Source organism: Sodiomyces alcalophilus (assembly GCF_042370955.1).
Source record: "Sodiomyces alcalophilus JCM 7366 unplaced genomic scaffold ACRALscaffold_2, whole genome shotgun sequence".
NCBI lineage: Eukaryota > Fungi > Ascomycota > Sordariomycetes > Glomerellales > Plectosphaerellaceae > Sodiomyces > Sodiomyces alcalophilus.
Window position 1 is genome coordinate 110,363 of NW_027263533.1, and position 25,415 is coordinate 135,777.

A 25,415-nucleotide genomic window follows, 5' to 3' on the forward strand; every position below is an offset into this window, starting at 1 on the left:
CCTCGGCATGAATCGGACACCACCCTCTCGCTCGATAGATATTCCCTGTATGACCATTGTGATCCGTGATCAAGGGGTCCCAGCTCCTAGCCCAAGCTCACATGCCATGGCAGGCCGTGGTCGGCGGTCGCACAATACAAATTGTGCCTTGATCCCCTCAGTCGAGCGGGAGAGAGAGGACCCCATCTCCTTATCCTTCCCCTCCTCCCTATAGTCCCCCATCCCTCCCCTCCCCCTTCTTTCCTTTTCTCTGCGTGCTATCTTGTCGAGTCAGCGCATAGCGTTTGCGTGACTCGTTTACTCGCCTCGTCTCGCTCACCGACACCACCACCCCCATCTCCAAAATGAGGACCACCGGCTCTCTCGCTTCTTTGGCCCTGGCGCTGCCCGCCCTGGTCAGCGCCGCCAAGGACTGCAAGCCATATGTCGATGCGGAGAAGCTCCAGGATCTCATCAACCTCGACGACCTCCTCGCCGGCTCGCAGAAGCTCCAGGAATTCGCCGATGCCCACGGCGGCCACCGCGCCTTTGGCAGCGGCGGCCACAACGCCACCGTCGACTACCTCTACGACACCCTCGTGGCCACCAACTACTTTGACGTCGTCAAGCAGCCCTTCACCGAAATCTACGCCGATGGAAAGGCCACCCTCGCCGTCGACGGCCAGTCCGTCCCCGCCGGCATCATGACCTACACCCCCGGCGGTTCGGCCACGGGGCCGGTCGTCTTGGTCCCCGGTCTCGGCTGCACCCCCGACAGCTTCCCCGCCGAGGTCGAGGGCAAAGTCGCCATGGTCAGCCGTGGCGAGTGCACTTTTGGCGAAAAATCCCGGTCCGCCAAGGCCGCCGGCGCCGCTGCCCTTATCATCTACAACAACGTCCCCGGTTCGCTGAGCGGCACCCTCGGCGAGGCCTTTGGCGACTATGCTCCTGTCGTCGGCATCAGCGCGGAGGATGGCCAGGCCATCGTCGCCGCCCTCGAAGATGGCGAGGTCACCGTCGATCTCCAGATTCACGCTACCGTTGAGGAGCGCGTCAACTTCAACGTCATTGCTGAGACGAAGGGGGGCGACCACGACAACGTTCTCGTCCTGGGTGGTCACTCTGACTCTGTGACAGCCGGTCCTGGCATCAAGTGCGTTGTCCTTTATTTGTCGTATTTCCCTTGCTTTGCTGTTCTTTTATCTTCCGTGGATGCTGATATGACCGCAGCGATGACGGCTCTGGCATCATTGGCGTGTTAAACGTAGCCCTGGCTCTTACCCGTTTCCGCGTCAAGAATGCCGTCCGCTTTGCCTTTTGGGGCGCCGAGGAGTTTGGCCTGCTGGGTTCGTACTACTACATCAAGCAGGTCAACCAGTCGGATGTTGAACTGTCCAAGATTCGTGCCTACCTCAACTTTGACATGGTGTGTTGTCCCCTTTTTTTTTATTATCGTGTCTCTGTCATAATTTCTTGGAACCAAACTAATGACCCACAGATTGCCAGTCCCAACTACATCTACGGCATCTACGACGGCGACGGTGACGCCTTCAACCTGACCGGTCCCCCAGGCTCGGACGTCCTGGAGCGTGACTTTGAAGACTTCTTCGACAGCATGAACCTCCCGCACGTACCCACCGAGTTCAGCGGCCGGTCCGACTACGCCGCCTTTATCGAGAACGGCATCCCCTCGGGCGGTCTCTTTACCGGCGCCGAGCAGCTCAAGACGCCGGAAGAGGCGGCCCTCTTTGGCGGCGACGCCGGCGTCGCCTACGACGTCAACTACCACCTCATCGGCGACGACATCAACAACCTCAACCACGACGCCTTTTACGTCAACACCCTGAGCATCGCCAACTCGGTCGCCAAGTACGCCATCAGCTTCGACTCGCTGGAGCCCGTTGACGTGGCCAAGCGCCATGCGGCCGCAGAACGTGCTCGCCTGTTCAAGAGGACCGGCGTCTCCAGCCACGGCCACTCCCATTCCCACTCTGGTCCATGCGGCGGCAATGACAAGCGATGAATGTGAGAGGAGTAAAATGACAAAGGGTAGAGGACTCGTCTTTGCCCATACAGTCAGGTGTGGTGGATATAATGATCTCCCTCGAAAAGGGGGCACATGTATATAAGTAGCGTCTACACGACGTAATATGATGTGATGATGCATAGCCTTGTCCCTTTTATGTACTATGTACTCGGTATAACTCTAAAGTACGTACCGATATTAAATCTCCCAAACGTAGATAGTAGATACGCCTCCCATATTATTTTCGCCTTAGTTTACTGACCAACTCCCTCCGTATCACTAATCCGAACAACCATCTTCTTTCCGCGCACCTTACCCTCCCGCAGCGCCTTCAGAGCCCCCTCGAGCCCGGCCAACCCGCCCTTGACAACCTCGTGGGGATGCGGCTCGAGCCACCCCTCCTGCAGACCCCTCTCAAAGGCACGCCCCCAGACAGCGCCAAACAGGTGCTTCTGCTCGGTCGTCTCGTGCACCAACCCGACACTGGTAACGGGAATGTCGACGCTGGGGTCCGCGGCCGAGTAGTCGTCAAAGGGCAGGATGACGGTGATGCGGGGTTTCTTTCCCCGGTCGTCGGGCTTGCCGGCAATGGCGCGGCTCACGGTGACAAAGGTTCCGTTCTCCGACACGCAGTCGAACGCGTCCCGGGCGCCGCCGTGAGGTGCAGCGGCGGCGCGCAGGGCCTCGGTGAGAGACTCCTGGGTCGAATGGGCGGTGTAGTCGATCAGGACGTCGCCGCGGGAGGAATCGAGCAGCTTGGTGACGAAAGCGCTGTTCTTGCTCCCGACGGCGATGATGGGGTGGATGTTGGCCCGCACGGCGAGCTTGATGGCGTAGGCGCCGACGGCGGTCGACGCGCCGTAGATGATGAGCGGCCTCTTGGTGTCGCGGGCCGCCTCGGCGTCCCAGGGCGAAGGGAGCTCGAGCGTCTCGAAGAGGCCGACGGCGGCGGTGTAGGCGGCCAGCGGTAGAGTGGCGGCCTCCTCGAAGGAGAGCGAGGCGGGGATGTGCATGACGGTGTGGACCGGGGCGACGGCGTACTCGGCAAAGGCGCCGTCCGGGCTCATCATGATGTGGAAAGCAGCCACGCGGTCGCCCTTGGCGAAGCCGACCACGCCCTCGCCCAGCGACTCGATGGTACCCGCCACATCGTCGCCCGAGTTGTCGGGCTTGCCCTGCCAGAATGGTAGCTTCCAATCCTTGGGGTTCGTGCCGGCTACGGCCACCTTGATGAGGACTTGCTGTGGGCCGGGGGTCGGGATGGGACCGTCGGTCAAGACGACCGAAGTGTCGGGGTGGACGACGGCGATCTTCATTTTTGCGGCGTTTTGTTTTTCTGTTGCTGGATGTTCGCGATGTTCAATTGGAGATGATCAAGGGGTGACACTGATCAGGGTGAACTGTGAGTGCGATAGACTATTCCGTTCCCTTGGACCCTGTCTCTCTCCGGTTATATATGCAGATGCAGACTCGTGCCTCATTCTTTACGCAGCTTCTTCGAGTTTCGATCAATGGTCTTGCCATTTGTCAGATATGGATCTGGGATGGGTCGAGAATGGGGTTCTCGTAGCCAAGGAGGTGAAGTTCGGAAGCCAAGTGGGGTGGTGACGTGTTGACGTGACTGATGCGACGGCGGAGCGGACCCCGGAACCGGACGCCGTTTTCCGTTACCGTGACGTGGCGCTCCACTCTTCCCCACGTTGTTGGATATCAGCCAATAGACGATTGTCTTTTGCAAGAAGGTACCATGTATTTGAGTTTCAGTACCAAAATCAGGTGCAACGCTCGGCGTGGCCTGATTGATAGAGTTGCTTATAAAGACTATACATACACTATACTTCGTAGGGACGTCAGTATCAGACTAGAATACTACGGGAAGTGGGCAGTCCGAACCGTGGCTTAGCACAAATGGCAGTTTGTTGAGCTCCCATGGTATCTGGCTCGTTGTAGGTAATTATGTGCTTGTCATGTCTTACTTGTCCTACTTCGTAATTAATAGAACCATGTGTATGACGGTAAAGAGCACCGCCGTCGATACCTTGACTTTTGGCCTTGAGCTTTGGGAATGGCTAGAAAAACAGGCGTGTAATAAACCTACCGATCCACGTACAGGTACTTCGTAGGTAAAGTTACGGCTCTCTACGGACACTCAATACCCCGCTTCCGGGGCAGGTCACCTGACTGCCCAACACTGCAATAAAATGCGCGATAGTACGAATAGTCAGTCGCGAACTGAAACACCCCTCGTGCAGGTTGATTACTATGGATGCGCCGAGTAACTGCCTAACTTATAAAGAACCCATACTAATCGCCTATTCCCCGAAAGCCCCAAGATACAGCGAAAGACAAGTCGTTTAACCTATGCCCAGCCCTAAAGATATCCCAACAATCGTCAATCGTGGCTGCTTTATGCGAGCTTCCCTCCAGAAACGTCTCGTCAATCGATTACCAAAAGCCTGTCGGCCAAGCTGGGCACGCGGCTGCGTCGTCGAGGCTCATCCTCCAAGTCAATGGCTCGCGACGATGCTGGCGTAAAGTTGCGGCCCCCTCTGACCACCCCTTCTAGACAGGCACCGCCCTGTTTATAACCTCCGAGTGAGCCCATCGAGGTTGAACGGTCCGCCGGGTGCCAACCCTGCACCTGGAGGTTTTCATCTGTAGGGACTCGACGCAGTGCCGTTCCCGTGGCCGGGACTCCCAGACTTGCTCGAGACACCTCCCGTCTCTGAGTCCTGTCGTGCGTCGATGTTCCCGGAGTGACAACGCCGGCCGCAACCGAAAGACGCGAGCCCGATGTGCCGGGCTGGTCTTCTCTGCGGAACTTAGCCTCAAACGCCGGGACTTTGGCGTTTCCTTTGTTGTTTGACCAGGTGCCGACTGACGGGTGGAGGAATGAACTGGACAGCGAGGCGGCGAGCTCGTTGTCTATGTACGTCCGAGTATAGGGCGCACCTGTGACAATGGGCAAACATATTAGTATTGAGGTGTCAAGGGAGAGACTCGGCAAGGGCTCAGGCTCACAGTTTGTCAAGCCACCGCCGTCGCTGCCAATCGGTGAGTTGTTAGGCACTCGGCAGTCCCCTGATCGCGGCTGGTGCATCAAGTCGGACTTTGGGTTCCTCTCAAAAGTTGCGTCACCCTGAAACAGCCTAGTCGCACGGCCGCTGTGGTGGGAGGAGGCATAGTCTGGCATGCTCAGGTCCCCTGATGTCGCGAGGCTTGCCTCCCTTCTCCACGTCCCATGGGTAGCAGAGAAGCCCGTGTCGCTGCAGCCCGAACCGACATCTGCCCCATCATTCTTGTGGAGCCGATGACCCCAGTCGAGAGCCGAGGAGCCGATGGGGTTGGGTACCGGATCTTTGGCGCTCGAGACGCGGGGAAGCTCCTGGAGGACATCAATCGCCTTGCCTGCCGCGACGACGCCAACGGGCTGAATACGAGCCGAGGAGACGCGGCGGCGGCGAGGAGAATGGATGTGGGAGTCGGACCCTTCGTCCGGGCGTTGCGTGGGGACGGGCGATATGGTCGTCAGAGGTGTACAACGCCACATCGAAGGACAAGGCCAAGAAATGGAAGCGGCTTCGAGGATATCTGCCAAGCGAGAACATAGACGTGACAAGTCAATTGGCTGCTGGTGCCAAGTCAAGTGCGCTGGAGGGGATGGGCGAAGAGAAGAGACATACGGAGAGGCGCGTGCTGGAACGAAAAGGCAACGACATTCTTCACACGGTCCATCCCGGACAGAAGACCAGAGTCGCCAATGAAGCCCTCGCTGATGACCAGTTTGATACGGCCCCACGTGTCGGCCGCACTCCAGTAGTTCTGGCGGACCACTCGCTCGTCAAAGGCGGGAAATGTAAGGGGATTGAGCTCGCCATTCTTGTTGAAATCTATGATGACGGGCGTGTTAGCGCATTGCAATCTCGCCTCGCCCCTCTAGTAAATGGTCAGGGACAGCCGTACGAAAGGAGCTGTTGATGACATGCGGCCAGCCGCCTTCTTTGTCGAATATAGCCGAACTACACAGCCCGGACATGTCAACAATAGAATCAAGACGTCTCCCCCGGCGGATGACGAAGATTACAAGGCTGTGCTTACGCAACGAGCGCACCGTCAATGAAAACTCGGGCCTCAAACTTGATCAACTCGGGCTGCCTGGTGTAGCTCCGGCTTTGAGGACTGATCGTGGGTGTCTGCCAAGAATGGCATGAGATGCTGAAAGGCTCACCAGCCGGGAGACTCGGGATGAAGCAGGTCATGACCGGCAAAAGGCCGTAGTGGCCGGGTTGTTGGCCAAATTCTGGAAGATTGTCAACTTCAGTCGGCAAGTTTATCTCGCAATCCGGAAAAAATAAACAAACAGACGTACCGTGATCATTGATGACGTGACAGGCGACCCTAAACTCCTTGATGGGGACTTTGCTGTCCCCGGGGAAGAGCAGGACGTCCCAATCGTCGTATCGCATGGTCAGGCAGTTTGGCGGAGGGTGGCGACGGAGAACAAAATGCAAATCTGGAAGGAGACGGTAAAAGAGATGATGGAGGGCGATGAGCGTCCAAAGTGTAGAAGCTGGCAATATGGATGGACGATGATGGATTTGGGTGAAACGTAAGGCTGAAGTCGTCTGCAAACGCGTCGTCGGCAGATACAGCATGGGCAAGGAAACAGGTCGTAGGCGGTCCGCGCAGAGGTAGGTAAAACGCCTGGAGCGTCCCCCGGCCATGCTTTCCCTTGGTAGCTACTGGCCATGAACCCTTCGAGAGACTCGAAAGATGCTTCGCTGTAAGAGCGGGGGGAAAGTAAAAGGAAATGAGAATGGGAGAAAGGGACAAGGAAGGTAAGATACCACACGTCGCTCGGGGTCGACCAAGGCAGGACTGGGTGGGAAGAACCGCAACTGACTGCCAAATGAATGTCTGTCTGATTAGGATCCAAAAAAGCATGGAAAGTAAGGGCTGGAGGAGCATGCCTCTCCGGGGTTGCTGCTTCTCTCTTCTGCCCTCCCCTCGTCTTTTCCCCTGTCAATCGTGCATCGTCTCTTTCTGCGTTCACTCGCTGTCTAGTGACGGCCACCACACATATCAGGGAGCCAGGGCAGGTGCTGTACTCATTGTATATCATGTTGCCGCAAGTCGAACCCAAGCACAGAACGGAGCCATGGGCACCACGTAGAGCGAAGTTGGGCCGCAAACGATCAATCGAATACGACTGGAAAACAAATGAAAATCTCTTACTCTAGCCCAAGTAAAGTCTCATCCACTACCGCTGTATATGTACACAGTTGTTCTCCACTTCCTCCCGATAGACGCTGCTGCCGTTGTCGATCTTATGGTGCGGGATCACCCTCTTGCCTGGCCTTCTCGTGGGTCAGTAACATTCAAACGTTCAGGTGAAGTGCAGCTGTCCTCCGCCGGAACGACTCACTCTGACGGCGTTGGCTCCGCCAAGCTCGCTCTGCAGACCATCTTCAAACTCCCTCGGGAACGCGGGCTTGTCGGGATAGGTAGCGTAGACGGTACCAATGACGACCAAGAAGGTGGCAACAAAGGTGCCAATCATGGCCAGGCCGGGTCCCGTGGTCGTCCAGGTATATTCGTACGGCGAAAACATGCCCAGCAAGTCATTGTCCTCATGCACGGGCTCGCCAAAGTTACGCCTCTCCTGCTTGTCCCACCAGTCTCCGTAGGGGTCGCGGTGCTGGCGCTTGATGAAAGGGGGATTGATGTAACCGCCGTTCTACACACGCCACACGCGAGCCAAAAGTTAGCCTTGCCGTATCATCACCTCCAATCCACCGGTCTGGCCAGCTCGGATTGTTAAAGAAGCTGCCATCATCACACGCACCATGCCAGGGTCCTCCGCGGCCGTCAGCTGAGGATAGTCGGGGTACTTGGCATCGATCGTCTTTTGGTCGTTGATGCCATCGGGGAAGAAGGTACGTCGTTGTTGAATGGCGGGCAATTGCCTAGCCGGGCCAGCCAGGGCAGCGCTGGCGCTGCGGATGGTCGACACCCGCGCGATACGTCGGGACAGCATCTGTTGGCACGGTCAATCAATGGCCGGTCAGTTTGAGGATCACAGAATACCATGTCATGACAGAATCAAGGAAGGAAATACTTGCCGTGGCCAATTGTGGTCTAGATGCAGCCCAATTGCTTCGGTGAAGGGTTGTCGTTTGGTATATAGCGGCGGCAGCTCAACTTCACAATGATGATGCACCGAAATAACCGTCCGAGGGAGGGTTGGAAGCTGATGCCTGAGGTTCGAAAGCCGGATCACGTGGACACCGGCGCAATCAGTACTGAGTAAGGTACGGTACTAACAGTACAACGTAGTGCACTGCTGATGTAAGCTCTACAGCTGGATGTACCTTCCCCTTCCGCCCCATAACCTTGGAAACCAAACACGGCATCACCAAGACATCCCCAAGAAAATCCGGCTTCAAACTTTTTGCAGGCAACTCCCCGAAATCCATCAAATTCCGTTACAACCAACGCCCCCGTGCCGTGAGCATGCTCAGACTTCGATATAGAGTTCCTTGAATCGCTGCGAATTCCCAGATCTAATTTTCGTCCCCTCAAATGCCCCTTTCGTCGAATCCCCGACCCCTCCCTCTCTCCGCCCTCCCGTTGCTACTATGACCGAGACCGCGTCACCCGAGACCACGCATCGAGACTCGACCACTCTCACATCAAATCACGTCCTCCAACCCGCGCCCACGCTTGTCAAAGGCTCGAAACCATCCACCGAGGACCTCCACGACTCCTCGTCCGAACTTAGTGATCTCGATGCCACTATAAATGGCCATGATTTCGACTTTGATTTTTACCCACCACCACCCGGACACGAGCAGCCCACCCCGTCCGCCCGACCGGAAACCGATGAACACCCATCCAAGAGGAGACGTCTGGATCAGACGCCGCCCCCTCCTTCAACACGCGTAAAGGGGAAAAAGATCTCTCCTCCCTGGAAGAAAGTCGCTGCCGATGGTCCAACATCATACACTGAGAATGGTCGGCGCAAATCGGGCAGGATCAACCTCGCCGCTGGGAAACAGCAACAGCCATCTCAATCTCCTAGCAGAGAGATAAGATCGGCGTCGCGGGCGTTATTTCAAGAAACCAAAGACACCACACCGACAAGGAATGGCCCATCCTCATCGACAAGCGGCCATGCTTCCTCCAAACAGCGATCCACCCCCCGTTTGAGCAACGGCTCGAGGAGCACGGGAAAAGCTACCTCGGCCAAAGCCCCCCAGTCTTCCAGGTCATCCGCACGAGCCTCATCGTCTCGAGCTTCCTGGAGAAGAACCCCCTCGCCGCCGACTCAACCGACTAGACTATCCACCCGTGCAAAAAAGCCCACGCGGACCTCTTTGGACGGCGACACCACCAATCCAACCCGAGATGGTACCAGACCTACTCCACAAGCAACCCCCCCTCGGCCAACGAGGATACGGCTTCGCGTCCGCGGTATGGGAGGAAACATGCCCCTCCTCCACCCCGGCCAGGTCGGCAAACGGGCCAAGATCGGTCCGACCTTTGAAGAATACTGGGAAAAAGCAGGCGATATCGCGCTGGAAGATGGCGGTTATCTTGCCGAAGATGAGGGGTACACGGATGACATGGCCAGGCAGGATGCCCGGATCATACTTCGCATCGAAGAGGCCGTCGAGCCAGGAGGTGTCTTGTCGCGAGAGCGGTGCTCCGTTTTCGTTCCAGAACCTGCGGACGACCCTCCACGTCAGTGGGCACATCTGGATCACATGGTCCGAGCAGCCACCAACTTCCGTAAACTCATGCTGGTAGAGCAACAAAGACACCGGTCGCAGGCCAAGAAGCTGGCCGAGGCTTGTCGAGATGCCTGGCTGCGCAGACAACCCAAGTCCGCCGAGGAGCTCGAGGCCGAGGCTCGCGAGGCCTGGGTGGCCCGGTACCGTGTGGTAATGAGGTCCATGCACGGGACGTGGGAAAACGTGCGTGCCGAGATCAACCGACAAAGGCTTCAGGAGTGGGAAGCCGAAGAACAGCGTCGTGTTAAGGCCGCTCTCAACGAAGCAGTCACGCTCTCCGAGCAGAAGCTACAGGCACAACGAGGACAGCTCGAGTCAGACGAGGATGAGGACGACGAAGCCATGATGGATCTTGATGATGAAGGTTTGGACGGCGACATAGACGACAGCGACGAGAGGGAATCCGCCTCCGACGACGAGGACGACTCGTCCGATTCTACAAACGACGACATCATGTCTTCCTCCGACGAAGACGAGAACGAAGAAGACAGCCAGGACGACTTGGCAGATGCGGCCGACGAGGCTCTCACACAGGAACAGCTGCGAGCCAAGTATGCCAACCTTCCGGAACTGGACGAACACGAGCCTAATTTAACAAAGCCGCTCCCTAACGGCACGGCACCCAGTCCTGGTGCTAGTGCAAATCACGATAAGCCCGAAGAAACAAGCGATGAATCGATCGATATGGATGATGACCTGGGCTCTACAGAGGAGGATAGTGATCAGAGTGGAGAGGAAGGAGACTCGGCGGAAGAGGGCTCCGAAGGAGAAGAAGAACCCGCCGGGCTCCTCGGTCTCTTCTTTGGACAATCCGAGTTGAACAAGTTACAGGCAGAGGCCACCTCCGAGTCGCCGGACCAGCAGGGCGATGCATCCATTCAGAAAGATAGCCGCAGTGATGCGGCGGAGGACGCGCAGTCCACCCCCCGGGAGTTACCCCTAGCATCGTGGGATGCCGAGAAAAGAGATGGTCCCCGCCGGTCGGAAGACGAGGATGAAGAACCCGATCTGGTCCAACTTCCCGAACGCAGCTCGACCGGCCGACCGACGCCCGACCAAGCTGGCTCGACGCCAAAGACGTCCGCTACTGACCTTCCCCCCATGACCAACGGGATAACTCCGACTCCTGGGCGCCAAGAAGGGGGCCCCGCGGAATGGCCAGAGCGGACTCCGGATCAACCCGTCGACGCAGATGTCGACATGATAGATCCGCCTAATAAGACAGAACCTGTCGTTCCAGAATTGTCCGTCACTTCGCCCGAGTCGACCACCAAAGTTATCAGTCCAGACACAGACGCCATTACACGCCCACCAACCTCGCCCCGGAGTCGCTCCCCGTCCACCTCCGATACCAAGCCGACTGACGCAGAGACGGCCTCCCTAGCTACGCGAGCGAAGGGGGGAGCCAGTCGCTCCGTCTCGCCTGGTCAATCGTGGACTCCGAAAACCGAAATCCCCTCGCTGCTCCGCGGCACGCTACGCGAGTACCAACACTACGGCTTGGACTGGCTGGCCGGGCTTTATGTCAACAACATCAACGGTATCCTCGCCGACGAGATGGGCCTGGGAAAGACGATTCAGACCATCGCTCTGCTGGCGCACCTGGCCTGTCATCACGAGGTCTGGGGTCCTCACCTGGTCATCGTGCCGACCAGCGTCATGCTCAATTGGGAGATGGAGTTCAAGAAGTGGTGTCCCGGATTCAAGATCCTTTCGTACTACGGCTCTCAAGAGGAGCGCAAGCGGAAACGTCAGGGCTGGACCAACGACGATGTCTGGAACGTCTGCATCACCTCGTACCAGCTTGTGCTGCAGGATCAGCAGGTGTTCAAGCGCCGGCGGTGGCATTACATGATTCTCGACGAGGCGCATAACATCAAGAACTTCAAATCACGGCGGTGGCAGACGCTGCTGGGATTCAACACGCATTCCCGCCTCCTCCTGACCGGCACGCCGTTGCAGAACAACCTCACGGAGCTGTGGTCGCTGCTCTTCTTCCTCATGCCCTCGGAGAACGGCGTCGGCGGTTTCGCCGATCTTCAAGAGTTCCACGACTGGTTCCACAAGCCCGAGGCCCAGATCCTGGAGAGCGGGCGGGAGACCATGGATGACGAGGCGCGGGCCATCATTGCGAAGCTGCACAAGGTCCTGCGCCCCTACCTCCTGCGCCGGCTCAAGGCCGACGTGGAGAAGCAGATGCCGGCCAAGTACGAGCACGTCGAGTTTTGCCGCCTGTCCAAGCGACAGCGAGAATTGTACGACGGGTTCCTGGCGAGGGCCGATACGCGGAACACGCTGGCCTCGGGGAACTACATGTCCATCATCAACTGCCTGATGCAACTCCGGAAGGTGTGCAACCATCCCGACCTGTTCGTCGACCGGCCCATCATGACGTCGTTCCGCATGCACAGGAGCGTCGCGGCCGACTACGACCAGACGAACCGATTCGTCGAGAGGACGATACTAGCCGACGATCCCATGAAGTCGGTCAGCCTCGGGGTGGTCAATCTCATGCCGACGCAGCACGAGGGCATGTCACATGCGACGGCGGAGCGCATCTCGCAACTGAGTCTCCACCGCGTGCTGATGGACCTACGAGAGGCGCAGAGCGCGAGGGCGCATATGGCTCGCACGAACCTCGACCCGTCTACCGTGGCGTCCAACCTGGCGTACCTGGACAGCCTGGGCCGGTGGCGGCGGTTCGAGGAACTCCAGCACTGCGTCTACCTCAACGCTCTCCGCGGGCAGCGCCGACCCATCTACGGAAAAGGCCTGGTGGACTTTTTGACGCTCGGGCTCCAGGGCCGACCGCGCAAGCCTCGGCCGAAGATACCGCAGAAGGTTTTGCAGTGGTTTGCGGAGGACTCGGGATTCCTCCGCGCCGTCGTACGGACAAGGAACGACAGGGCTGCGATGATGGAGACGACGATTCAGAAGTTTGCGTGTGTGACGCCGGCCGTCGTGACGAGAGACATGACGGAGCTCGTGTTGGGGCGGCGGGCGATGGACGCCTTTGGGGAGGCGGACCTCAGGCTCTCGGCTCCCGTGCGATGGGCGCCGTTCATGCCCAAGGAGCGGCCGGTGGATCCCTGGCACGAGGCACGCATGCGGCTGAGCATTCAGTTCCCGGACAAGCGTCTCCTCCAGTACGACTGCGGCAAGCTACAGGCGCTCGACAAGCTGCTCCGGAAGCTCCAGGCAGGCGGGCACCGAGCGCTCATCTTCACGCAGATGACCAAAGTGCTGGACATACTCGAGCAATTCCTCAACATCCACGGACACAAGTACCTCCGGCTGGACGGGGCGACCAAGGTCGAGCAGCGCCAGATCCTGACGGACCGGTTCAACAACGACCCGCGCATCCTCTGCTTCATCCTCTCGACGCGGTCGGGCGGCCTGGGCATCAACCTGACGGGGGCGGACACGGTCATCTTCTACGACCAGGACTGGAACCCGGCCATGGACAAGCAGTGCCAGGACCGGTGCCACCGCATCGGGCAGACGCGCGACGTGCACATCTACCGACTGATCAGCGAGCATACGATCGAAGGCAACATCCTCCGCAAGGCGTCGCAGAAGCAGATGCTGGACGACGTGGTGATCCAAGAGGGCGGGTTCACGACGGACTACCTCAACAAGATGTCGACGGGCAACGCGGTGGGCGAGGACGCGGAGCTGGTCAATGACGGCATGGCGGCGGCCAACGCGGCGATGGACCGGCTGCTCGGGGGCGTGGAGAAGAGCGAGCCGCGCAACGTCGGGCGGGTGTTCGAGCAGGCGGAAGACCGGGAGGACGTGGTGGCGGCCAAGGCGGCGGAGCGGGAGATCCAGGCGGACGATGCGGATTTCCAGGAGCGAGGGGGGGCCAGCGGGGCGGGTTCTGGGGCGTCGAGCACGCGGCAGGGCACGCCCAGGACTGCGCTCGAGCGGATTTCCGAGTCGGTCGAGCCGGCGGAGGTGGTGGAGGCGGTGGAAGAGAACGCGTGGGGCCAGCGGATGCGGACGATTGACGAGTACATGTTGGAGTGGATGGGCGAGCAGCTCAAGGATACGCCGCTGGAACTACCCAAGGATAAGAAGAAGGGCAAAAAGAAGAGGGGCCGGGACACGCGCAAGCGATGAGGGAAGAGGAGGTGTACAACTATTTGAACTACAGGATCCGGTCTTGGTGTAAAACATGGGGGAAGGCATCAGCGCTTGGTTTGTTTTTTACGGGGAAACTGGTGTTATTAAAAGGACGAGTATATCAATAATGTCCCTGGGTTGAATGAAACGTAGGTATGTAGGAATACAAGGGGTGGTTGAAGCCGCGATTTCCTTGCTGCAATGTTTTTTGTTTTCCTTTGCCTGTTTTAATGCTTTCTCTTCGTGGAAAATATTCCATAGGCCCTAGGTGAAGACAGAGCAGATGCCTTTCCAGGTCTAATTTCCTCCGAGCAGTAAAGAAGGACGCATGTCCTCGGGCGGAGCCATGTTGTTCGGACAACGGAGGTCGACGATAGACTCCACGGCGCCGGACTCGGGTGAGTGTGGGTCGGGTCTTGGGACACACTGTGGAACCAGCGCTTGTCTGTTCGATGACGGTGACGATAGGATTCTTTATTACTTAGTGCAGCTCGGCCGATGATACTAGAGAGGCCGGCCGACTCAAAGTCCGAGGTCATGGATCATATAGTATCGAGTAATATCTTCCTCTGGCCGTTGAAGTCTCTGTTCCGGTCTACGAATACGTACCTATCATCTATCTGCGATACTTACACACAATGTACATATACATTATATCGGATCTAAGCTTATAAAGTCCACCAACCCCAACCTCAGCCCCACGGGGAGCCCCCACGTCGGTGACAGGGGTCACTGATGGGTAGGAATCCTATTGCTCACTGCGGTTCCTAAACATGCAAGATGTGCATCTCCAAGAAACCATAGCATTCTCCAGAGAGTATCCGTGCAATACGTAACTTTTGACATGGTCTATGCAGGGCTATCATAGCTGGTCGAGTCTCGGTGTGATGACTGGTCGGGATGATCAGCCCGAGACTTGACATGGTCACATGAGGCGGCTCGAGGATGAAGCGGGGCTACGACGGTCACGAAGATGACAAGTGGACTAATAGGGTGCTTCCCTATTCCCATAATATCAGTAGTGCACACCTCGGACATTGACCGAGGAGGTTAGAGCCATCGTTAGCTCTTAGACATCCGCCTCCAGTCCACCCGGGTAAACCGTCGTACACGTACAGTAACTCGACAGTTTTGTCTCGTCACTGTACGTTGTACACGACACTCCCCTGCTTTCAATGGTGCTGAATGCTATGCACTCGATACGTAATCACGCCATCTGCCATCTGTCATCTCCAGTGCATCACACTACACAGACTCGTAGTAAGACCTCTCGCCATTCGTCAATCATGTTACTGCTCGGCATACATACAACGTATGTACACCCCGCCTTATTACCGAGAAGAGATGGTCCTGCGCAGGCGGGCAGCCAAGATGTGGGATGCGACCTCGGTACCAGGGACAGGGAATTGGTCGCCCGACACACGGCTCTTCCGTAGCCTCGCTAGCACCGGGACTCGTCCACGTGTACTCTGCACTCGTATCTGTTGGGACAAAGTGCATTGAATTACAAATCGAAAGAGGCGCGGTATCTCGCTTGGGAATGTGGCGGATGTAGTGGCGTATAAGGCGAGGCCTCCTATACAACAGGGTAGGGTACCATTCTAGCGATGACATTTGCATTAAAGAAGCTTGCAGGACGAGGATAAGTACATCGTAATACACCAAGACCAAAGTTAAAGAAAGAGAATACCTACTTTGTAGAACTATTACTTCGTAATTGTATACGTTGTTCGAACCCAAGCTGATCTGCACATTGCAACTGTAATGTACCTGCAAGTTGTCAGGCCTAATCCGGTTGGCTCTGCTGCTCCATTGCGTCATGTCAGCCAAGAAGAATGGTGGTAATGATGGGTTGTTGAAACGGCTAGCAGGAAAGGCAAGGCTATGCGGGACGTGTCACTTTTCCAGTAAATACTGTGAGATACAGGCGGTGTGTACAACGCAGGCATGGCACTGCATGCAAGACTGGACATTTTAGTGGACGGGGAGTTGTCCCAGCGGGTTAGACATATGCATAGCCTCCCACTTGGCGGTATACCGTATGAAACACAGTGTCGTGGTACAACAGCGTAGTATTAGTCATTACTCTAGCGTGCGATTGGCCTCCGCTCCGCCACCATTTCCTCCCTCCCTTGTATAAGTACACCGTGGGTATGTCTTCTAGCAATGCCGTCACAGAGTGACTTGGTAGCCATTTCGGTCAAAGGCCGATCCTCTCTCGCATTCTCTCATCATCCAACGTCTTCTCCTGCGCTCCCTACAACGTACGTACACTACCTACGTACACAAACCTAACAGTCAAGCCAAGACGGCCGGTCCAAGCATCTGAGAGTACTTCGTACTGTCTACCTGGTGTCGATTCCCCGCAGGCACAGATCCTAGAACGCCGATAGCACCTACCTGAACATCGTTCCTGGGCAAAAGCTTAAAGAGGGCAACTCCTTCCTCCTTCATATCCCGCCTTTCCTTTTTTTTTTCCCTTCTTTTTTCTTCCTTCTTTTTTCCCTTCATTTCTCTTCCTCTTCTTTCCCACACCCCTTCACGGGATCAAATATAACGGGGGAAAAAACATAAAAAAGAAAAAAAAAAGAAGAAGACCAATACATTCCTCAAGTCCCATTCCCTACGCGGTCTCGGGTCCCATCAATAGGCGTTTCTTGCCGCTGACTGACCGTCGTCGTTTTCCTTCTTTTCCATCAAACCAACAAAACAACAAACCCTCAAAACTTCTCGTTCGCGCTCGTTTCCTTTCGTCTCGCCACCGCTATCCGATGGGAAAAACCGACGCCGCCAGGAATGGTCACAACTACGATTCTGCGGAGCCTAACGCCGAGCAGGACGAACCCCCTAGTATAAGTGGCTTTATACACGAGAAACCAAACCAAACACCTATTACCACTGCAGCCACTGCAACCACAACCACCATCACCGGTACCACCACCTCCGGCACCATCACCAGCCTTACCACCGTTACCAGCAGGGCCAGCACCACCGCTACCACCTCTCTTCAGCACGTTGATAACGTCACCGTCGACGAGCAGAAAAAGGAAGAGGAGGAGGAGAAGAAGAAGAAGAATGAACAGAATGAAGTCATCAAACGCCTCAGCGAAGGAGAGAAGAAGATCATCACAGACTCTTCCGCACCCCACCATCATCTCCGTCCCGCTCACTGCCTCCCCATCGACGTCCTCCGTTCCATCTGGCAGGCTGACGTCCAAAATGGCCTCTCCAATAGCGAGGCCGCCGCACGTCTCGCCCGAGATGGCCCCAACCGCATCGAGGGAGCCAAGGGCATATCCGTTTGGGAGATACTCTTAAGACAGGTCTCCAACAGTTTGACCCTCGTTCTCGTCATTGTAATGATCCTGTCCTTCGCCATTCAGGACTACATCGAGGGAGGCGTCATCACCGCCGTCATCCTTCTCAACATCATCGTAGGCTTCGTCCAAGACTACCGTGCCGAGCAGACCATCCAGTCGCTCTACGCCCTGTCCGCCCCGACCTGTAAGGTTCTCCGCGACGGCCACGTCGATACCGTCCGCGCCGAGTCCCTCGTCCAGGGTGATATTGTCCTCATCGCCGTCGGTGACGTCGTCCCCGCCGACCTGCGCCTCGTCGATGGAATTAACCTGTCCACCGACGAGGCCCTGCTGACCGGCGAGTCCCTGCCCATCAGCAAGCGCCCGGAAGCCGTCTTGGACGACCCGGACCTGCCGCTGGGCGACCGCCTGAACATGGTCTACTCGGCCACCACCGTCACCCGGGGCCGTGCCCGCGGCATCGTCTCCGCCGTCGGCACCGGGACCGAGGTCGGCAAGATCGCCACCATGTTGCGCACCACCCGCAAGACCGTCCAGGGCGCCTCCCTGCCGGCCCGCATCTGGTACCGCTTCCGCGACGGCGCGAGGAGCGCCCTCGGCCTCGTCGGCACGCCCCTGCAGGTTAAGCTTAGCAAGTTTGCCCTGCTGCTCTTCGGCCTCGCCATCCTCCTGGCCATCATCGTCTTCTCCGCGAGCCGCTGGCAGATCGACTCGCAGGTCCTCATCTACGGTATCTGCGTCGGTGTGGCCGTCATTCCCGAGTCGCTCATCGCCGTCCTGACCATCACCATGGCCGTCGGCACCAAGGCCATGGCCAGCGGCAACGTCATCGTCCGCAAGCTGGCCTCCCTCGAGGCCGTCGGCGGCGTCACCAACATCTGTTCCGACAAGACCGGCACCTTGACCCAGGGCCGCATGATCACCCGCAAGATCTACCTGAGGGACGAGTCGGCCGCCATCGTCGACGCATGCACCGACCCCTACGACCCTTCGAGCGGGTCCATCTCCTGGCCGGCTGGCGCCGTCGACACCACGTCGCCATCGACCACGCCGACCGTCGAAGAAAAGTCCGACATGTTGTCGATCCGGCCCGCCTCGCTCGACCCGTTTCTCCGCGCCATTGCGCTCTGCAACAACTCGACCGTGTCCGACACCAAGTCGGCCGCCGACACCGAGTCGGTCACCACCGTCCAGACCCTGACCGCCCCCGCCACCAACTGGACCGCCATCGGAGAGCCCACCGAGATCGCCCTACACGTCTTCGCTATGCGCTTCGGCAGGGGCAAGGTCGACATCCTCCAGGCCGACGGCCTCAAGATGCTGCACGAGTTCCCCTTTGACTCGTCCATCAAGATCATGTCCGTCGTCTACCAGCATCCCGACGGCGGCCGCCGCCGCCACGTCTACACAAAGGGCGCCGTCGAGGTCATGGTTGGTCGTCTGGCCGAGCCCGAGGAGACCAAGGCCCGCATCGCCGCCAAGGCCGACGAGCTCGCCTCCGAGGGTCTCCGCGTTCTCTGCGTCGGCCACAGGGTGCTGCACGACGATGAGGACGCCAGCGAACGGAGCGCCGTCGAAACCAAGTTGGAGTTTTTGGGTCTCGCCGGCCTCTACGACCCACCCCGCGTCGAGACCCTGGGCGCCGTCAAGAAGTGCAAGACGGCCGGCATCTCCGTGCACATGGCCACGGGCGACCACATCAAGACGGCCACGGCCATTGCCCACGAAGTCGGCATTCTCGACGGCACCGAGGGCGACTGGGCCGTCATGCCGGCCAGCCGCTTCGACGCCATGGCGGACGACGAGATTGACCGGCTGGAAAGCCTGCCGCTCGTCCTCGCCCGCTGCAGTCCCCTGACCAAGGTCCGCATGCTCGAGGCCATGCATCGCCGCAACGCCTTTTGTATCATGACCGGCGACGGCGTCAACGATTCCCCCGCGCTGAAGCAGGCCGACGTCGGTATCGCCATGGGCAAGAGGGGTAGTGATGTGGCCAAGGAGGCGGCCGACATGGTCCTCACCGACGACAACTTTGCTTCCATTGTCACTGCTATCCAGCAGGGTCGTCGCATGTTTGATAATATTCAAAAGGTGGGTTTTTTTTTTCTTTTCGTCCTTTTTCGTTGCGCATCTCCTTTTTTGCGTATCCCCAGCTAACATTCATTGCCAGTTTCTCCTGCATCTCCTCATCTCCAACATTGCCCAGGTCTTCCTCCTCTTGATCGGGCTCTCGTTCCAGGACGACTCCAACACCTCCGTGTTCCCCCTGTCGCCCCTCGAGATTCTCTGGGCCAACCTCATCACGTCCTCGTTTCTCGCCATCGGACTCGGACTGGAGGAGGCCCAGTCGGATATCCTCCTCCGTCCGCCTCACGACCTCCGCGTCGGCGTCTTCACGTTCGACCTCGTCCGGGACAAGATGGTGTACGGCTTCTTCATGGGCTCCCTCTGCCTGGCGGCCTTCTCGTCTGTCGTCTACGGGCCCTACGGCGGCGATCTCGGCTACGAATGTAACGAAGGCTACAACAGCACGTGCGAGGTGGCTTTCCGCGCTCGGTCTACGACCTTTGCCACCCTTAGCTTCCTCCTCCTCATCACCGCGTGGGAGGTCAAGCACTCGCAACGCAGCTTGTTCAACATGGAGCCGGCGACCTACAAGGGACCCTTTCCCGTCTTCAGGACGGTCTGGAAGAACCAGTTTCTCTTCTGGGCCGTCATGGGAGGCTTCGTCATGACGTTCCCTGTCATCTACATCCCCGTCATCAACCATGCCGTCTTTAAGCACACGGGGATCACCTGGGAGTGGGGCATCGTGGCCGCCTGCGTGGTGGTGTACGTTGCCCTGTTCGAGACGTGGAAGGCCATCAAGCGACATTTCGGCTTGGGAGCCTATGCTCGTGTCGCCTCGCCGGATGACATGGCTTAACAGGCCATGCGTCTCGGGGGCACCGCGTTGGTGTAGGGAGGAGGTTTCCAATGTAGTAGTGAGAGGGGGCAGGTGGATGCATCGATTCAACATGCGACATTACTCTCGGGATACCCAGTACATGTATAAGCACATGGTCATTCTACGACTCGGAAGGGTCGTCGGCGAACATGGGCTTCTCTTGGCTGGCGATAGTCTGAGAGGGACGGACGAGAGGGGAAAGAGGACATTTGCTTGTGCCAGGTATTGTAGGCGTGATGTTCGAAAAGATGGGGAAAAGTAAGCTCTCATTCTTTGAATCGATTGAGCACCTTGGATGGGAAACCAATGATACGGGCATGCGGTAGACACCGTGGCTGCTTTGCTGATACCGGAACTTGATTACATTGCTTCTCCTACTTTAGCCAGATGATCTACACTTCTCGCCAGGTCTACTGGATGTCTTCTTACACTTTGAAAGGTCTAGCATGGAGATGAGTGAAAGCAACGACGCTGCGTGGGGGTTTGTAGATTCGCGCAGGGATGAGAACCAGATGGGCTGCAATCTGCGTCCGATACTCCCGCCCGGCCTATATGGACAGCCTCTCAAGGATACGATTGTGTTGCCGAGTTCAATACGTCAGTGCATTCCAAGTACACAGGCACAGCATGCAGGTCGGTCGTCCACGTACTATGGTCTCATTCGCGGCGAATGATGCGAACCATTAATGGTGTCGGAGGGAGAAACGGTCTGCGAGCTGTCACTTGGTTGGCTGTATTCTGCAGATGGACATGGCCACGTTCTTCCAAGGGCAGGACAGCAATGATCTCGACAGCAGCACACGGTATCCGATGACCAGAGGTGTGTGCGAGGAGCTTCATTGTCCTACCACGCAACACCGACCTTCGTTACACGGCGTGCGGTGAACACGAACAAATCCGGGAAGGGAAGGCTCTCTATTCGTAGTTCGTTTTCCCTCTTTCTTGCCTACCTCCTCCTTCTTCTTCTTCGCCTCCTCCCGTCCGTCCAATCGGCTGGGCGCATCGAGGCGGTGGACGGACGGCGCTGCGTCGCTATCAACGTGGCACCACAGCCGAAAGTCCGGCGCCGGCGCTTAGAGGGTGGGGGATGGAGACTGAAGTATCGCTTCTGTGGGCTATCCCAGAATCCGAACTCTTGCACCAGTCACATTTCATAAGGCTGCCACGGGTTGATGTCTTTCTTATCACAGCTGCAACTGATTACCTACGTTGTACATAACACTACCTACCTCTGGACAGCGCGGAGACAAAGGCGGTAAACAGCGTACACCTTCTGCAAACACCCTGTTTGTGATCTCATGCAAGGGAAAAAGGATAGATACTTTAGCTCGTTGGACTGCCGGTCATGTACGAGGGCTTTTACGTGTTTCCCCGCCTTTTCTGTTCCCCGTGCCACGAAAACAAAATCCAGGAGGACCAGCGTCGAGTGCAGCGAGTTTACGCAGTTGCTGTCGGTGAGCAAGTGAGACAACCCCCGACGCCGGGGTGCGAAAAACGATTGACTTTATGCAGTGGCATCACAAGACCCCGGATTGCCAGGAGGGTGCCATGGGGAGGACGGGAGGACCTCTAAGAGGCGATCGGATGCTGAACGGGGACTTGGCGGCGGTTCACCAAAGTCTCACATGACACCGGGTCTCTTATATAGTTGGATTTTTGTACTATTTTTTCTTTCTTTTTATATTTCTTCTTTTCTTTTCCTCGCACAGCGTCAAGACATGCATTCGTAATGCTCCAAGAGAGGTGGAGGTTCCCCTCCTCACCCCGGCTTACTGCTCTGACCTGACGGCCGGACAGGTGTACGATAATGATGTACCGATACAGCTTGCCATGTCCATGGAGTTCGGTATGCAAGGTCGGAATGTTCTTTCCTGATGTGTGGTTTGGTGCCACAGAGGTGCGGGAGATCAAAGGCAGAAACTAGGATCGATGCTCCTTGATGATGACCATGGTACTGGGAAAGGAAATGAAAAGGAGCAGGACGGCGCTCGGAAAATCCAAGAACGCGGGGTATCTGCGGAAGTACTTGATCTCGGGGTGGCATGACTATTCTCCGAAGACATCACCATGGGTCAACGGCTTTGCAAAAGTTTCGACGGATAACCTTCAATGTGTAAATTATAGTGTCGTAGGGGATGACTGATGAAAATAAGCCACTGTCGCAAAGACGCAATATAAACCTCTATGTAGACAATCCTCAACATGTCGTTTCAGCACACCACACGTCAAAACCGCCGTCTCACCGTGCAAGTTGTCGATTAACTTCTGAACCTTCTACCGTCAACGCTAGTCTCCATCGACCGTCTCGCCTTGTCGCAATGGTCTCTGCACCTGCAGACGCAGGGTCTCGACTACGCCGGTCCATTACCGAGTCGGAATTACAAGGTCTAAATTGGGAAACTACGTCCCTCGGTCTCCTGCAGCCCAAATGGGCGACAGAGCTAGATCTCAAGGCTGTTGAGGAGACTATTCAATCACTCAATGTTGGAGCCGTTACGAATGTACGCTTCCTTGCGCGAGGGGCCTTCAACATGGTCTTTGAAGTCCAGACGGCCCAGAACCCCGAACCTCTCATCCTACGAGTCACCTTACCAGTCGATCCTCTCTACAAAACAGCCAGCGAAGTAGCAACGCTAAACTGGCTAAGGCAACATGCGAATATCCCGGTCCCGATGGTCATCGACCACGACTCGTCCCGGCGTAATATTCTCGGCTTCGAATGGATTCTAATGTCAAAGCTCCCCGGAAGACCCCTGGCTGATGAGTGGAGGTCGCTTTCGTACCCGGCGAAAAAGCAACTCGTGCGGCAGTTGGCCGAGTATTCGTCCACAATGTTCGAGAATCAGTTAAGAGGCATCGGCAATATCTACACATCAGAATCCTCCCCTGAGGTTGGCCGTATTGTATCTATGCACTTCTTTTGGGGCGACCGTATTCGACGAGTCGCACACCGCGGTCCCTTTTCGTCCAGTACCGAGTGGATCCATGCGCGGCTAGCTCTCGTCAAAGATGAATGTCTCTCAACGCTAACCAAATACTCCGCTACGAGTCCTTTGGATAGTGATGAGGAGGATGATCTCGAGGGCGCGGAGCGGACGCTGGCAATCATCGAGCGGCTTACGCCCTTTATCGATAGGATCTTCCCCTGCTGCGGCCGCGAGGGCGGCGAACCGTCCATGGTTTTCCATGACGATCTTTCACGGCATAACATCCTCATGGTGGATGGACAGCTTGGTGGCGTGGTGGACTGGGAATGTGTCTCGGCTCTTCCGCTCTGGAGAGCCTGCGACTTTCCTTCGTTCCTAAAAGCTCGGCGACGAGACACGCATCCGGATCCGAAACTGTACGGGCGCGAAGCTGATGGCGAGCTTACGGAGCTCTATTGGGACCACCTGGAAGAATTCGAGCTCACACAGCTACGCCAGGTATTTCTAAGTGAGATGACGAGGCTAAGTCCAGGCTGGGTGGAGGTCTTTAACAGGAGCGGGCTGCAAAGAGATTTCGATACTGCAGTGCACCACTGCGATAATGAGATTTTGGCCCGGAGAATTGAGCTGTGGCTTTCCGACTTGGAGAACGCGACTAGCTTGAGCAGAGTACCAAATTTACCCACTGGAATTAACGGGTAGTAGTGAGGTTGAGGTCTGCGTTGGCTAGGACGACATTGAAAGGTAGGAGTTAAGAAGCCATATGCACCGTTGTAAGGGTAAAAGCCATATACCCCTTGCATATCTACGTTGCAAGCAAAGAGTAACATTCTTGATACAAGTCGCGACGAGGCTCTGATTCCGGAAAGTTTTTCAGTGGCAAAGTCAGAAGAGCCGACTATTAGCTAAGAAGTGAGCACCAGCAATGGCGTTTGTTACGACTCAACCACGAGGCACGCGAAATGACGAGTTGTAGGGGTCACAAGATGTCGTCTGGCAGACCTATCATCCGGCCATCCATGGTATCACGTTGCAGCTTTCGCATTCCACAACATCATCATAGAGCGTTACGCCCGGGTGATCATGGTTAGCAATGTTACGGGTGGGACCTGGATAAACAAGTGACGCGCCGGGGCGGCAAAAGAGTGAACAGCACCACCTGTGATCAGCGAGTAGATATTCGTAACGGCACGGGAAGAAATTGGTCCGCACGAATGGATATGCATGGGTTACTGTTGAACTGCTGAGGCGGGACACTGTCTGAGGTCATGGCTGTGTAACTTTCTTTCTTCTTTTCTTGGTACTGTCCACCTTTGGAGTTGCCGATTGGCGGTAACACGTCCGAAGCCCTATGTTGTATCGTTGTATGGTTCGCTCCGGGGCCCGACAACAATAAACAAAGATGGTCCACATATTAATCAAGAAATCCAAGTTGAGTCGAGACATGAAGTACTAATAAGCGTAACAGAATGGTCGTGCTATATACAATATAAATGGACGCCGTTATTCCCTTCTGTTCCTCGGCCAGGAGCGGTGAACTGTATACATGTACTTTATATTGTAAGACCAAGGCTGGCGATGGAACACCTCGTAGACGCGATGGATACGAAAAAGCAGGTGAAAGATGGCAAACAACCTTCGAGGGACCTTTCTTTCCGCGTTCCTGGATATTAACTACGCACTTCGTACAAGGCTTGGGCCGGAGAGATCCACATGATCCGTCCGCCACTAGTACAACGACACTAGGTACACATGTTTCGGGAGAAGTAAATACAAAGCATTGAGGAAGATAAACCCCAGCGACGTTGCACTCCGTACCTAGTGTACAACGTAGTTATTAAGTAGGGACTCGGGGTCCCTTCAAAGGGTAATGATCCACTCGTGGTCAATTCCGTCGCCTTTTATGGGAAACCGGATATTGAGCCCTCTCTTTGCCATGTCTTCTTCCGCATCCACGAGACCGCCACGTACGTACATGTACTTCGTACGTTGTACGTTGAACTCGTCGCAAAATCTAGCGGTCTGACAATGAGACTACCTTGGTACTTTGCACTTATGTAGCGCCCCCTCCCTCGCCCGTTCCTGGAGTTTTCTCCCCATTTTCCCCCCTTCCTTCTTTCTTCTTTTTCCTCCCCTCCCTTTCTGCTTTACCCCTTTGCGTCGGTCGAGTACGGAAGACAAAGGATACGGTCTCCTTTCAAGCGTCGATTCATACGTTATTGCACACGGTCATACACCTCGTCGGCAGCAGTAGGCGAAGGAATGAGGGAGGGGAGCCAACATGACCATGAGATCCAG

The 25,415-nt window shown here is 56.6% G+C and overlaps 10 protein-coding genes across 10 annotated transcripts; 4 read left to right on the top strand and 6 right to left on the bottom strand.

Moving 5' to 3' along the window:
- Positions 1-344: 344 nt before the first annotated feature.
- Positions 345-2,002, top strand: ACRALDRAFT_2098883 (uncharacterized protein; the record flags this gene model as incomplete). The annotated part of the gene is made up of 3 exons (XM_071022908.1): positions 345-1,132; positions 1,210-1,405; positions 1,478-2,002. The coding sequence occupies 3 exons, from the start codon at positions 345-347 to the stop codon at positions 2,000-2,002; spliced, it is 1,509 nt and encodes a 502-aa protein (XP_070876272.1).
- A 257-nt stretch (positions 2,003-2,259) lies between these two features.
- ACRALDRAFT_1067891 (uncharacterized protein) lies at positions 2,260-3,321 on the bottom strand (the record flags this gene model as incomplete). The annotated part of the gene is made up of 1 exon (XM_071017496.1): positions 2,260-3,321. The coding sequence occupies one exon, from the start codon at positions 3,319-3,321 to the stop codon at positions 2,260-2,262; it is 1,062 nt and encodes a 353-aa protein (XP_070876273.1).
- Positions 3,322-4,230: 909 nt separating this feature from the next.
- ACRALDRAFT_1060659 (uncharacterized protein) lies at positions 4,231-6,073 on the bottom strand. Its single transcript, XM_071016277.1, has 3 exons — positions 5,969-6,073; positions 5,027-5,895; positions 4,231-4,957 (listed from the first exon to the last, which is right to left on the bottom strand). The coding sequence occupies exons 2-3, from the start codon at positions 5,553-5,555 to the stop codon at positions 4,443-4,445; spliced, it is 1,044 nt and encodes a 347-aa protein (XP_070876274.1). The 5' UTR covers positions 5,556-5,895; positions 5,969-6,073; the 3' UTR covers positions 4,231-4,442.
- A 1,259-nt stretch (positions 6,074-7,332) lies between these two features.
- Positions 7,333-8,042, bottom strand: ACRALDRAFT_1054605 (uncharacterized protein; the record flags this gene model as incomplete). The annotated part of the gene is made up of 3 exons (XM_071015827.1): positions 7,333-7,362; positions 7,431-7,742; positions 7,851-8,042. 3 exons carry the CDS (start codon positions 8,040-8,042, stop codon positions 7,333-7,335), a joined length of 534 nt encoding a protein of 177 aa, XP_070876275.1.
- Positions 8,043-10,344: 2,302 nt separating this feature from the next.
- ACRALDRAFT_1060662 (uncharacterized protein) lies at positions 10,345-14,104 on the top strand. The gene has a single exon (XM_071016278.1). The coding sequence runs from the start codon at positions 10,483-10,485 to the stop codon at positions 13,918-13,920; it is 3,438 nt and encodes a 1,145-aa protein (XP_070876276.1). The 5' UTR covers positions 10,345-10,482; the 3' UTR covers positions 13,921-14,104.
- On the bottom strand, positions 14,045-14,961 carry ACRALDRAFT_206590 (uncharacterized protein; the record flags this gene model as incomplete). Its single annotated transcript, XM_071022069.1, has 8 exons — positions 14,045-14,115; positions 14,250-14,316; positions 14,351-14,368; positions 14,429-14,444; positions 14,533-14,551; positions 14,605-14,671; positions 14,697-14,879; positions 14,953-14,961. The coding sequence occupies 8 exons, from the start codon at positions 14,959-14,961 to the stop codon at positions 14,045-14,047; spliced, it is 450 nt and encodes a 149-aa protein (XP_070876277.1).
- Positions 14,962-14,992: 31 nt separating this feature from the next.
- ACRALDRAFT_206591 (uncharacterized protein) lies at positions 14,993-15,423 on the bottom strand (the record flags this gene model as incomplete). The annotated part of the gene is made up of 5 exons (XM_071022070.1): positions 14,993-15,065; positions 15,135-15,146; positions 15,175-15,192; positions 15,259-15,364; positions 15,399-15,423. 5 exons carry the CDS (start codon positions 15,421-15,423, stop codon positions 14,993-14,995), a joined length of 234 nt encoding a protein of 77 aa, XP_070876278.1.
- A 1,271-nt stretch (positions 15,424-16,694) lies between these two features.
- ACRALDRAFT_2025095 (uncharacterized protein) lies at positions 16,695-20,169 on the top strand (the record flags this gene model as incomplete). Its single annotated transcript, XM_071020286.1, has 2 exons — positions 16,695-19,334; positions 19,414-20,169. 2 exons carry the CDS (start codon positions 16,695-16,697, stop codon positions 20,167-20,169), a joined length of 3,396 nt encoding a protein of 1,131 aa, XP_070876279.1.
- Positions 20,170-20,909: 740 nt separating this feature from the next.
- Positions 20,910-22,833, bottom strand: ACRALDRAFT_2046213 (uncharacterized protein; the record flags this gene model as incomplete). The annotated part of the gene is made up of 11 exons (XM_071021517.1): positions 22,138-22,833; positions 21,909-22,061; positions 21,717-21,810; positions 21,587-21,692; positions 21,528-21,546; positions 21,420-21,474; positions 21,357-21,370; positions 21,241-21,324; positions 21,064-21,214; positions 20,968-21,024; positions 20,910-20,928 (listed from the first exon to the last, which is right to left on the bottom strand). The coding sequence occupies exons 1-11, from the start codon at positions 22,232-22,234 to the stop codon at positions 20,910-20,912; spliced, it is 849 nt and encodes a 282-aa protein (XP_070876280.1). The 5' UTR covers positions 22,235-22,833.
- ACRALDRAFT_2051251 (uncharacterized protein) lies at positions 21,890-23,819 on the top strand (the record flags this gene model as incomplete). Its single annotated transcript, XM_071021601.1, has 1 exon — positions 21,890-23,819. The coding sequence occupies exon 1, from the start codon at positions 22,326-22,328 to the stop codon at positions 23,817-23,819; it is 1,494 nt and encodes a 497-aa protein (XP_070876281.1). The 5' UTR covers positions 21,890-22,325.
- Positions 23,820-25,415: the final 1,596 nt, after the last annotated feature.